Source organism: Garra rufa, chromosome 13 (assembly GCF_049309525.1).
Source record: "Garra rufa chromosome 13, GarRuf1.0, whole genome shotgun sequence".
NCBI lineage: Eukaryota > Metazoa > Chordata > Actinopteri > Cypriniformes > Cyprinidae > Garra > Garra rufa.
This window is the reverse complement of record NC_133373.1, coordinates 41,420,415-41,434,375: the sequence shown is the minus strand read 5'-3', so window position 1 is coordinate 41,434,375 and position 13,961 is coordinate 41,420,415. Positions and strand designations below refer to the sequence as shown.

The 13,961-nt window shown below is 34.5% G+C and overlaps 1 protein-coding gene across 21 annotated transcripts in view; it reads right to left on the bottom strand.

Annotated features, from left to right (window-relative positions):
* Positions 1-3,742: 3,742 nt before the first annotated feature.
* Positions 3,743-13,961, bottom strand: part of afdna (afadin, adherens junction formation factor a) — a 162,819-nt gene continuing 152,600 nt past the window's right edge. For 10 of the 21 annotated variants that reach the window (XM_073816841.1, XM_073816848.1, XM_073816844.1 and 7 more), the window contains 2 exons: positions 9,452-9,533; positions 3,743-4,243 (listed from right to left, as the gene is read on the bottom strand). In XM_073816841.1, coding sequence (XP_073672942.1) covers positions 4,090-4,243; positions 9,452-9,533 — 236 coding nt within the window. In that variant the 3' untranslated portion in view covers positions 3,743-4,089. Of the gene's footprint in view, positions 4,247-9,451; positions 9,534-13,961 lie in introns of all 21 variants that reach the window. The other 11 variants (XM_073816838.1, XM_073816839.1, XM_073816847.1 and 8 more) reach the window with 3 other exon arrangements.

The following is a 13,961-nucleotide window of genomic DNA, read 5'->3' as shown; positions in this document are numbered from 1 at the left end:
TCACATCAGTATAGTGGACTTCACTCCGCCGACTCTCCCTCAAATCCTGAGATTCCTGAGCATCGTGGAGGAAGCCAATGCTAAAGGGGAGGTGAGGGAGAAACGCTTTTATAGTGTTTTTAAACAACAGGTTCATCGAATTAAAAAGTCTACAACTTCGTTTTCACCCAATATGTATGTACGAGACGTGTTTTATACTTATAATGCTAATACTTTTATTCGAAAGCATCTGTTTCCTGTGTAAATCGAAGTTTTGTTCCGCAAGAGGGCGCCTCAAACAACCGAATACTCATTCGATCTGTAACCACAAATGGCTCTTATTGGTCGATCCTGAATAGCGTTGAGAAAAGTAACATGTTCCACGTGACGCCGCCGAGTACAAGCTTCTCTAGTAGCGGTATGAGGACTTTACTATATCTATACGTGACCCTGGATCACAAAACCAGTCATAAAGGTCAAGTTTTGAATGAAGCTGAATGAATAAGCTTTCCATTGATGTACGGTTTGTTAGGATAGGACAATATTTGGCTGAGATACAACTATTTGAAAACCTGAGGGTGGAAAAACAAATTTAAATATTGAGAAAATCGCCTTTAAAGTTTTTAAATATATTCAAATAGCAAACTTTTTTTTTTTAAATTGTAATAATATTTCGCAATTTTACAGTTTTTTTTTTCTGTAATTTTAATCAAATAAATACAGACTTGGTAAGTATAAAAGACTTCTTTTCAAAAAACATTAAATAAAACCTTTTTTTTAATGGTACTGTATACATGTTAAAATGATTTTTTTTAAATGTATTAATGTAAGGCTTGCGCACTTAAATTGCTTAAAGTGTAAAGTTATATCTAAATTTTGTTGTCATGATGACATAACTGCTCTAAAAAGCCTATAGTAAATAACTTTTTGCCAAATGTGGACCACAAAACCAGTCATAAGAGTCAATTTATTTAAAATGAGACATCATTTAAAGGTGAATAAATAAACTTTCCATCAGATATGGTTTGTTAGAATAGGACAATATTTGGCTGAGATACAGCTATTTCAAAATCTGGAATCTGAAAATAAATCTAAATATTGAGAAAACCGCCTTTCAAGTTGTCCAAGTGAAATTCTTAGCAATGCATATTACTAATCAAAAATTAAGTTTTGATATATTTATGGTAGGACATTTACAAAATATCTTCGTGGAACATGATCTTTACATAATATCCGAATGATTTTTGGCATAAAAGAAAATTTAATAATTTTTTACCCATACAATGTATTTTTGGTTATTGCTATAAATATACCTGTGCTATTTAACACTGGCTTTGTGGTCCAGGGTCAGATATTTTAGTGATCATGTTCCGCTTTCTTTCATATATTTTGAATTTTTAATAATTGATCTAAACATTTTTTTTTGAAAACACATAGCATTAATAAATGAATTTACAAAGATACAATACAGTACAGTTATGCATTTGTAGGCTATATACTTTGTATATAAAACATTTTTAACCCTTTTATTTCATAAACTGCTGTCAGACAGTTAAAACCCGATTTAGTTTCTTTTGTGCTCCTCAGGGCGTTGCGGTTCACTGTATGCATGGTCATGGCAGAACGGGAACCATGCTGGCCTGCTACCTGGTGAAAACAAGGAACATCTCTGGTCTGGAAGCCATCAAAGAAATCCGCCAACTCCGAAAAGGGTCCATTGAGACAAAAGAGCAGGAGAAAGCAGTGATAGAGTTTCAAAAATACATTCAAAACTGTTCTCAGAACTGTTGTCAGAAACATTGAATCCACACCCACAATTGTGTCTGCACATTGACAGCTGTCTGTGATCCATGTTTGTGAGCTGATCCTGGTGTCAATAATGTAAGACTGCCGCAGTATTGTGAATAGACAACATGTGTCATACACCCACAGAGTGTTCAGATGACAAAACACAACTGCTTTGTGTAACCTAACCTACTCTATCCACCTTTTTCTTCAACGCATAAGTAAGCCTATGGGTGAGACTTCCGGTTCATTATCCGCTGTAGAGAAATAATGAAGAATAACAATGTGTAGTAAACCGTAAAAAGGTTTGCACTACAAACCAGTGTGCTCATAATTAAAATAATACATTAAAATATGGTAAGACACACCAATTTGCAATATCAAGCAGCAAAACAAGCTGTTCTGTACAGCTAAAAATATCTGGACATGGATGAGACTGGAAGCCATACCCACACCCACTCTTCTGGGAAGAAAAAGGTGGATATAAGTACCAACGACTCTGATAATAATACAAAAAAACATTAAGATGCCACAATTACAGCTCCACGGTCATTACTGAAGTCTATTTGTTTTTAAGGGTCCAGAAAGTAATATCAATCATGCTTGTTTGTATTCTAATCTATTGATTTTTCAAAAATGCATTAAAAATAAAATTCAATGACAATGATATGATTTCACCTGTTTTTTAACATGCTTTCAGTTACTGAATTAAAGTCTATTTTGATTTCTGTGTGGTAAAGTAGAAACTTGGGTATAACGGTCTCGTAATTGGGAAAAAAAAAATGCAAATAATCAAATTCTAAGTAAATAATAATGTTAGCATATTTTTTTCATTTAGTAGACATTCTTACAAAATAGATTAAGCTTTTTTGTAAAACAATAAAAAAATACATATTACAATATATTTTTTCATTTTTTATAAAATAGAGACAATTTTTCAGCTTTTTTGTAAAATCCATATTTATTTATGATTTACAAAAGCCTATGTAACAACCATTAAAATGAATCAAATGAATTTGTCTTTAACCTAAAATGAAAACACGACTGTGTGTGTGTATATGTGTCAGTTTATGTTTGTCAAAGTGACAAAAAAGCTAGGATATTGACATTACCCTTATGCATCGTTTGATTTACAAAGTCTGTGTTCTCTGGAAAATTATTTACACAGGCGCCAACAGGTCTAGACTATGAAAGAAAAGATGCAGGTGCTTCAAAGTGAAGAGACACGACCGGATCCTCCATTTAAATAAACCTCTGCAATACTGTGGGCAGATGGAAGCCGTTTAACGCACAACCAAACAGCGGATAGTGGCCTTTAGTGTTTAAACCTCACGTTTGTCGCTCATCCATCAAATTTAACCTGCAGATTCTATCCAGACTTATAAATACAAACAGATCTGTCACTGTGTCAGTAAGGTTCAAATAAATACCTGCTAATCAAAAGGCTCCTGCATCTCATTTCCACAAACCTCTTTATTTTAAATCATCTCTTTTTAACATTATACTACCATCAAACAATCAGCTGGCTACTGCGTCACATCGTCCGGTTCATTTAAACACAAAAAACTCCTAAACATTTTAGAAAAGTGGTAAACCTCAGCGGAATGACAGACTTGCAGACGGCGCAGTAAAATAATCAAGAAAAATGACTACATTCTCAAAGGAAATTTACAAATGGTGCTAACAAGGTTACGAGAGCTCATTTAAGAGCAAAACAATTTGAATGCAGTCACGAGATTGGCCGAAAGGTGCCTGTGTATCCATGAACAGCCGGAAAAAATAGTGCGACAAGAAAAACAAAAACAAAACGTGAGCCTCCTATATAAGATTCGTTCACGCGCTACTGTTGAGCTGTTCAATAATATTCGGACCCCTGTTCTGTACTGAGAGCTGTTTGGTCTATTATATCGGCACTTACTTTCAAAACAAAAAAAAGTAGTGGAAAGATGTAGAAAGAGAATAAAATAACACCATAAAATATCCAACATTACTGCCTATTAAAAATAAAAAATAAAATGAGCAAAGACTGCTTCATTTTCTGAATAACTTTTCACAAACAAAAATATACCCCCTTCATGTCATTTCAGTTTTCTTAATATAATTAAAACAATTTACAGTGCTTTATTATAATATATCTTTCGAGGGAATTTACGGAATATCGTCTCTTATTGCAGCTAAATGATAGTGAATTGTCCAGTTATTTAGTAAAACCCCAAAAGACCGTTTGGAAATGACTGGGAAGCCGTAGTTGGATGTGTTTTGTGTTTGTTTTTTTTTTCCAGGGATGGGTCACATATTGGCAATTAGTCCTGCTAGGGCTCTTCGCTACTGCTTTATGTTGAGTTCGTTCTCCAGTTCCATGAGCTTCCGGGATGCTTTCACTTTATTCGACACTTCCTTTCCCTGTGAGAAGAGTCTCTGGCGCTCCCTAAATGTCAGGTTTTCTGGAGCTCCGCCTATTGTGTTCTCCTGATCGGGGCTGCTGCAATTAAACACACAATCGTTTGTTAGTAATGTGGTATTAAAGGTGCCATAGAATGCATTAAGAGAATATTTTAAATTGTTCTCTGATATCTACATAGAAGGTATTTGGCATAAGAAAGGGCAAAAAATCTCCCGAAATGGTTTTACAGGTCCATTTACAACCCTAGAATTTGCCCCTAGAATGAAATGCTCTGTTATTTGGAAGCTTCATGAATATTAATGAGCTCTGCTCTGATTGGCTGTTTCACAGAGCTCAATAGCTCACACATGGATAAAAATATATATTTAATTAGGAGCTCTAGCCGCTTTTAATATGCGGTTTGTTGAATCTGCCGTTTTGAATCGCGGATATTTTAGTTTCATTACTGTGATCGCATGTGCTCTGTGTAAAGTTAAAACCTGCGCAGAAATCATCAGCGCAGGCATCTCTCGGTTTATGTGGTAAGTGAAATCCTATGTATAGTAATGTAACAGGCTAGCGCTAGCATTAAGCTAACCGTGTCCCTTGAGTGACTCGCCTTGTTTAACTGATATACTGACGTTACTGATGATTGGGCGATGCAAATGTTGGAGGCGTAACTATTAACGATCTCTGGAAAGTTTCGTAACAGTCGGGTATATGTTGGAATTGACCTATTTTTCGGTGGTCTTTTGCAAATACTAGATTTATATAAGAAGGAGGAAACGATGGTGTTTGAGACTCATGGTATGTCATGTCCATGTACTGAACTGTTATTATTTAACTATGCCAAGGTAAATTCAGTTTTTCATTCTATGGCACCTTTAAGGAATTCACCTGAAAAATGACAATGCAATCATTTATTCATCTGGATACCATTCTAAACCTGTAGAGCTGGGATTTGACATACATTTTACGTTTTGATTCGATTTCCAATTCTATATTGATTATTTTGGATATACAGTATGTCACAAAAGTGAGTACACCCCTGACATTTCAGCAACCATTTTAGTATATCTTCTCAAGGGACAATACTATAGAAATTAAACTTGGATATATTTAAGAGTAGTCAATGTGCAGCTTCCTCAGCAAGGCAGTTGTCATCTTTGTGATGTGTTTGGGTTAGTTATGTTGGAAAATTGTCTTTCTGCCAAGTTTCTGGAGGGAAGGCATCATGTTCTGCTTTAGAATGTACAGTACATAATAGAATCCATGTTTCCCTCAATGAACTACAGCTCCCCAGTACCAGCAGCACTCATGCAGCCCCAGACCATGATGCTGTAGTCAAGACACAATTTTCTTGGCACTCCTCACCAGGGCATCGCCACACATGCTGAACACCATCTGAGCCAAACAAGTTTATCTTATAGTCAGACCACAGGACATGGTTTCAGTAATTCATGCTCTTGGACAGGTTGTCTTCAGCAAACTGTTTGCAGGCTTTCTTGTGAGCCAGCTTCAGATGAGGCTTCCTTTTGGGATGACGCCTATGCAAACCAACTCTTTGCAGTGTGCGGTGTATGGTCTGTGCACTGACAAGCTGACCTTCTACTTCTGCAACCTTTAAAGCAATGCTGGCAGCACTCATGCATCTGTTTTTTTAGGCCAGGTTCTGCACCTGACGCACAGAACGAGTGCTCAACGTTGATCGACCCTTGCAAGGCCTGCTCCGAATGGAACCCATCTTGGAAAACCTCTGTATGACCCTGACCACTGTAGTGTAACTCGGTTTCAGGGTGTTACTGAACCTCTAATAGCCTTCGCCATCTTTGAGCAACAATTCTAATTCTCAAATCCTCAGAGAGTTATTTGCTATGAGGTGCTATGTTGAACATCCAACACTTAAAGCACCTAATTTGAACTGCTCTAATACAAGATACACCACTTTGTATGGTCCTGTCAAGCAGACAAAAACATAAACATGATGAATAGGACATGTGGCCTTGCATGGTTAAACAACATATTGTTGTTATAACTTAGGGTGTGCTCACTTTTTGACAATAATGGCTGTATGTTGAGTAATTTTCAGAGGACAGTAAATCTATACTACTATACAAGCAGCACATTGACTATAAAATATATCCAAGTTTCATTTTTATAGTATTATCCCTTAAGATACACTAAAATGGTTGCTGAAATGTGAGGGGTGCACTCACTTTTGTGAGATACTGTATATACCAGGTACAATATATGCTAAATTTCGATGAAAGTTAAAAACTTGACAAATGTAAACAATGAAGAAAAGGAACAAATTTAATGAAAGCGTTATATTGTGCATATATTTAGTAAAATGCTCCTCTCTAGAGTTCATTTTTCTAGCTGACTAATGAGTTTATGCTCACTAAATGTTTTTTTCTGAGGTAAATGAGACTATTATTGTTAACAAGCTGTTATATTGATCGTCTTTTCGTATGGAAACAATGATTGAGCAATTACATAAGTGCTACTTTTCGTCTTACAATTCATAAACATTTTGTTCACTGCCGAAAACGAGACTATAGCAAAACCAAAACTCTATTTGAATGACAAAAACTGACAAAAATCTATTGACATTTTCGTCAGTGAATAAAAAATAGACGAAATTGTTAGGGAGGGACTATTTTGGAAGAGATTCATTCAGATCGAATCTGCTGCATAGTCAGGAGCTAAGATGCATACATTTGAACTGTATCATAACATAGTGATCTATCCGACAGGACATAAACTGGAATACATTTGCTGCATGTTTCATAAAACTTTAAAAAATGTCAATATCTGAGAGTAAGAGAAGGGCAGATATATGTATACATTTGACGACGCAAAAGACAACTCAATTCGGTCTGGGTTTTCTGAGTGTACACACTGAAGCAGCACCTCTTTCACATCTCATGAACAGAAAAATACACACAAAATAATTTAGAATTGTCAGTTTTGACGAGTATTTACGTAAACACACTTGGTCTGGTCTTACTGTAGATGAGTGTAAACAGTTGGTAGAATATCGGACATGTATCAGTACATTGCATCCAGAGTATGTGAGCGGAGCGGATTTTTGAAAAGTCGGAGCGTCGTGGTTTTCACTCGCTCCAAGAGTGCTCCGCCACCGCTCCATCATGAGTACAATTCATGTCAACGGTCCGTAATATAACTGCATATTAAGCAGGAATTCACATGTTAAACATATTTAGCTAGCTTGATACAGATGGATCACTCAAATCAGAAATAATGTGAAGGCTATGATGACGGCAATAGACATGAGCGGTAAATTATAGTTCACCAGGAATTAGTTTGTTCCTTCTAGATACTGAATTTTCAGGCGAAAGCATGATTTAAACAGGTACAACACTTATTCACACGCAATTTCTCTGTCAATAATGCATTAAAACAAATGTAATGGTATCCGATTTCGTATGAGCAGAAATCTGTAAGGAATGCAGCGATCCATGGGTAAAATAAATGAAGAAAATGTATTTTTATTTTCATTACAAACTTTGCACGGCATAAAGCAGCAGTTATACTCTTTTAAAGGAGAACTCCGGTGTGATTTTGACCTGAAGTGTATTGAATCATGATACCGAGTGTGAACGTACCTTGCATATCTCATCTCGGTTTGTGTCCAGCTGTCCGAAATCTGGGGTCAGTTAGCCGATGCTCACAACAGGTTGTCAGTGAGAGTCAACAGGGCATCGGAATAGCCATGTAAATAAATCAGTTTTATGCCATTTACGAGGCACAAAGTAGCTCCACACTTCATTGGTAGACTTCCAAGGGCCCTGACATTTAAAACGAGACATTGAGAACTCAGAAAAAGCACCGGTAGTTTATTTACAAGAAGATTTATACAGACAGTACCTGGGAAAGAAAGTCCGGTCGCCGCCATCCTGAACTTAGTCACGATAAGTCGAGTGTCGAGCACCAAGGAATTTATCAGGTTATCAACGTATCAGGTTGTAGTTTCCTTCGTGCTCGACACTCGACTTATCGTGACTACATTTAAGATGGCGGCGACCGGTCTGTTCCTGGTGGAAAATGTTTGTATAAATCTACTTGTAAATAAAATACCGGTGCTTTTTCTGAGTTCTCAATGTCTCGTTTTAAATGTCAGGGCCCTTGGAAGTCTACCAATGAAGTGTGGAGCTACTTTGTGCCTCGTAAATGGCGTAAAACAGTGATTTATTTACATGGCTATTCCGATGCCCTGTTGACTCTCACTGACAACCTGTTGTGAGCATCGGCTAACTGACCCCAGATTTCGGACAGCTGGACACAAACCGAGATGAGATATGCAAGGTACGTTCACACTCGGTATCATGATTCAATACACTTCAGGTCAAAATCACACCGGAGTTCTCCTTTAATGCTGACGATGTTATTAGCTTGGCATGTGGTAGGAACAAAGTTTGCACACTAGTGTTCCAAACTCTCCTGTTATTTTGTTTTAGTATTTTTTATTTTAATATGTGCTATGAATAGGACCGTTATATTTCAAACATTATTTCTGATTATTTTTTGATGCGGAGCGAAGGCGGAGCGGTGTTTCTGATATCAGTGAGCGAGGAGTGGAAATTGTGAACCCGGAGTGGAGCTGGAGCGGAGCAATTATTAAATGCACTGAGCGCGGAGGAGAAATTGTTGCCGCTCTACTCCGCTCACATACTCTGAAACCGAATGCACGGATGCAATCAAAGGGACAGCAGGCTAATTAAGTTGCTATTGTCTGTTATTGATGGAAGCACAAAAGACAGACAGAAAATCAAATTTTAAAGATTATGACTAAGACTAAATCAAATTTTGCTGTCAAATTTAAAGCTGCTTTAAAGATGTTTCTGTGTCTTTTTTGAAGCTTTACAACCCCATTATATTAAACGGACTTTCTGCTAAACATCATCTTTTGGGTTCCTCAGTTGAAAAATTAAGTTTGGTTTGGAACAACATGAAGGTCAGTAAACGATGACTGAAGTTTCATTTTTTGAGAGAACTATTCCTTTAACTTTGTCTACAACCCTGTTTAAACAATATAAAGCATTGATAAATGTCCTAAGTTGACTGGTTCTATATGTTTGCATATTTTCTATATGTTTGGGTGGTTCTTTTACCACACCCAAAGCTAAGAGTTCAGAGTTTGATGAATCATGATGTTTGTTGAGGCTTACTGAAAAACACAGTAGCTTATAGTCCAACCCAAGATTTTGTTCATATACATCATATAAGCACAAATGGTTTGGGTTACAAGACACATTCCAGGTGCATGAGTGTGATCCTTACCCTTTCGTCCACTTCTCTCGCGGGTCCTTGTAAATCTCTCCTGATCCTAGTCCTGTTGTGTTTCCAGTGTATGAATTAAATCCTGTTTTGATTTTGTCAAATGTAAAAACAACGTGAATTTCACAAGAAACATCAACAATGTCATTTCAAGAGCGATTAGCAAGAAAATTGCAAAAGCTGCTGGGCTTATAAAGCTGAACTGCATTATATACACACATATTTAATTTAAACTTGGAATATATAAATATATACAAGTATAAGTAAGTTTATATATACACAAAAGTTTATATACAGTATTTGTATTTTTGTTAGCTGAAATAAAGCAAAAGTCAAATAAAAAATATTACATTAAACAAAATGAAACAGAAATGTTGCCTTTGCAAGTAAATGAAATATAAGTTTAATTACTATAGAACTAAAATAATAAATAAAGTTAAACAGAAAAAAAAATATTATAATAAAGACAAATACATTAAGAACGAAAATTAAAATTACCAAATTGTCAAATCTTGCTTTTGTTTTTTGTTTCTGTTGTTAAAATTTTAGTTTTGGTTTTAATTTTAGTACTTAAACTTATTTTATTTCAGTTACTTGAAAAGGTAACATTTCTGTCATTTTTTTTTAAAGGCTTTTTGTGTCATATTTATTTTAGAACTATAGAACTAAAATAAAAATAAAAACCAAACAAAACATTAAAATAATAATTATAATAAAGACATACATTTAGAATAAAAATTCAAATGGCCAAATTTTGCAAGATTAGCTTTTATTTTTAGTAATTTTAGTACTTAAACTTATTTTATTTCAATTACTTGATAAAGTAACATTTTGCATTAAAATATAATAACTTTTTAAACTTTTTTTTAGAACTAAAAAAATTAATAAAGCCAAACTATTTTTTTAAATAATAAGTATAATAAAGACAAACAGATTTAGAATAAAAACAAAATGACCAAATTTTGCTTTTGTTTTTTGTTTCTTTTGTTTTGAAATGTTTTTTTTTTTTGTTAGATTTGTTTTTATTTTAGTACTTGAACTCTTTTTATTTCAGTTACTTGACAAGGTAACATTTCTAATTAAAAAAAAAGTTTTTCATGTAATATTTATTTTAGAACTACAGAACTAAAATAAAAATAAAGCCAACAGAATTTTTTTTTAAATAATTGCAAAAGAGGCAAATACATTTAGAATATAAATAAAAATAAAAATGTTGCTTTTGTTTCAGTTGTTTGAATTTTTTTTGTTAGATTTGTTTTTATTTTAATTTTAGTATTTCTTTTTTTATTATGTAATATTTATTTTATTACAGCTTTATTTCAATTAACAAAAAACATTTTATAGTTTGTTAACAATAACACACACATATATTACGCATATATGAATTAAAAATATTTAAAAAATATTTTGATTTAAAAACCCTACATTGTAAACCCTGGAAACTGTTCAAATCTGTTATAAACTTCATTCAACCAAACAGTTCAGCCACAATGTTAGCCCAGCAACTTCTGTTCTCAACAGAACTCCACAGACCCGAAGCTGAACAGCGAGAAGAAAGCAGGTTTAGTTAGTGTTAAAGCATTCCAAAGCACACCTGACACAAGGTCTGTGGAACACAGGTCAAAGGTGGAGGTCAAGCACCAGCCGCTTCTAAACTTGTCTCGTGTTGAGGAACGTCCGTAAGCGAGACGCTCCCCAACTCCACACAGCTGGCCTGTACGGCGACCCCCACCACTGACCTACCGTAGGCATCGCCCGAGAGGCTCACGTGTCCTTGTGTCTGTCAGGGCGAAGGGACGGTCCGCATTGAACCAGAGAACGGCAGTTTGATTTCAACCAATGGGGTGCAAGAGCACCGGCGCAATCCAAATGCATGTTGACGGTTTCACCGATTGACTGATAATGGAATGAGTTTGGGCCGGAGGGAGAAAGACACAAACACATTGACTTGTGAACCAAAAAAAAAAAAAAAAAAAAAAACTTCTCTACTGGTGACGACCAAGTACTTCAAGAGCAAAAGAGGGCAGCTGGTGGTTTAGCCTAAAACAAGCAGCCTAAGAAAGAAAAGGCCCAATTAGAAGCGAAAGCTTTTGTTTATGAAGCCAAATGTGTTTTATACTGTGGTTTTGAATTCAATACAAAATATGAAATAAAAGTCTGTATTTGTTTATGTTTGAATTGAGCTGTTCAATCTGTATTCATAAAACCTAGACAAAAATGGACATTGGTTCCCTCAGGAACACTTAAGTTTTTTTTTTTTTTTTTTTAAAGGCGGTTTTTGATTTATGAGCAAACATCTGTGGTTCACATTACTTTCAGACTTTCCTGTTTTTCTATTAAATATTATGCAGTCAGATGTCAAAAATTAATTTTAAAACCACTGCTATAGAAATTCAAGTTCTGACATAAGGACTACAAGGACTTTATAGTAGTTATAGTCCTTCGTACACTCTCTGAAAAATGTGCAAAAATTGTACCTTTAAGAGTACAACAGCTTGTTGAAATTTGTGTTTTGAAATTAGTTTATTAAAGAACAACACTAGTTTAAACATATATACAAAGTAATATTTCTAAGTATTTTTCAAATGTTTTATCCTCAATTAAACTGTATCCTAAAGGAAATTAATTGTACCTGTGAAAACTAATGCAATAAAACAGATTTCTTATTATCATATAATACATAATATGATACCCTAAAGGTAACATTTTTTTTTCTCTGAGAGTGTATATGTTCCTTTGAGGTATGATTGCTGTCGTAAAATAAATGTTATTGATAAAATAAATAAATAAACAAACAAAATTAAAAAATGCTTTCTAAAAGCCCATTTAAAATTTCCATGGGAACTCATGGCACAAAATAAAATTATAAAATAAAAAATTTAAAAAGTAAAAGTAAAGTAAAAAGGTTGACCAAACACTTTACTTTACTCATTAAAAAAAAAAAAAAAAAAAAAAATTCTAAAAGCCCATTTAAATTTGCATGGGAACTCATGCCACATATAAAAAAAATAAAAATAATAATAATAATAAAAAATAATAATAATAATTTTGGTTTACTTAAAATTTTTTTTTTGATTTTATTTTGTCCCATGGGAGTTTTACATTTTTTATTAAGTAAATGTTGACCAAACACCTTACTTTACTCATAAATCAAAAAATGATTTAAAAAATAAAATAAAAAATAATAAAAAAATTTTTTTTAAGTAATGTTAAACAAACACCTTACTTTACTCATAAATCAAAAAATGCTTTCTAAAAGACCATTAATATTTTTACATGGGAACTCGTTGGACATTAGCCTACAAACTAATACAATGACTGAACGGCTCTACCGTAGTATACGGCTGTGCAAAGCCAAAAACAACTTTTAACAAACTTTCTAATTTTGTTCATGATCTTCTATAAAAATAAAGCAGAAAATAAACACTCAAGGCTGAAAGCCCACAGCTTGTGATCCTTTTTGCTCAGAGACTTGGTGGTTCCAGCAGGTTCGACGCACCTTCTCAAAGAAGGTGATGGGAAGGGCTGTGGAATCCCATGATTCCATGCAGCCCAATGTGAGAGGAAGCAAGGGAGGGTGAGTGGAGCTAAGCAAATGATGATGATGCCAAACATACATATAAAGACAAACCAAAGAGCAAGACAGCAGACAGAAGATAAGAGTGAGAACTACAACACAGCTGAAACCAAAACAAAATCAATAGTGTCAATGCTGAAGCTCTGTTCCATAACCTAGTGAGTTGACATTTAAGGTGGCATATTAAAGTCAGACAGAATCTCAAGTGACTTTTATTGTCATTCTTAAGATTTTATAATGAATATATTTTATTTAATTATATATTTTTCAGTAACTGTTAAAATATCTATATTAATATATATTTTAAATAATTATTTATAATTTATTATTATTATTATTATTATTATACATAAATAATACTTGCTGTCTCAGAATTTGGCCAAAAAACTGTTTCCTAAGTGGGCAGCTTACTAGGTTTTGGAACCAAGGCAAAAATCAAAGGGTGTGTATGAAATATAAACAGTGCACTATACTGGTGACAACACATCACTATAGTGTTTTGCTGAGAGGCTGTTAGATTGAACTGGTTTTGGGTTCATGAGAGGCTTCAGCAGTGTTGCAGACAGGAATGACGATGTTGATTTGGTAAGAGACGCATTAAGCAAAGCAGCAATGATTTCAGCGGTTGATTCACGGCTTGAAAAGCTTCAAAAGTCAGTCTGAGCAGGGAGGAATGCCGTGCTTTTGGTCGGTTGATTAATGCAAAGTTAGTTCCTCGGTAAGCATAAATGCAATTTATCACAACAGGCCCCAATGACATTAAGTAGGGGAGAAGCTTTGTGCAGATTACATGCAAGGTCAGATACACTGGGCATCTTTGTGAGATAGGGTTGCACTGCTTTTTTTGCACATGACTGTTTAAAAGTTTCACATCTGAAATGTTGCATAAGTTACTTAAAAGATCAGTACGTCAGACAATTGCAAAATATATAAAAA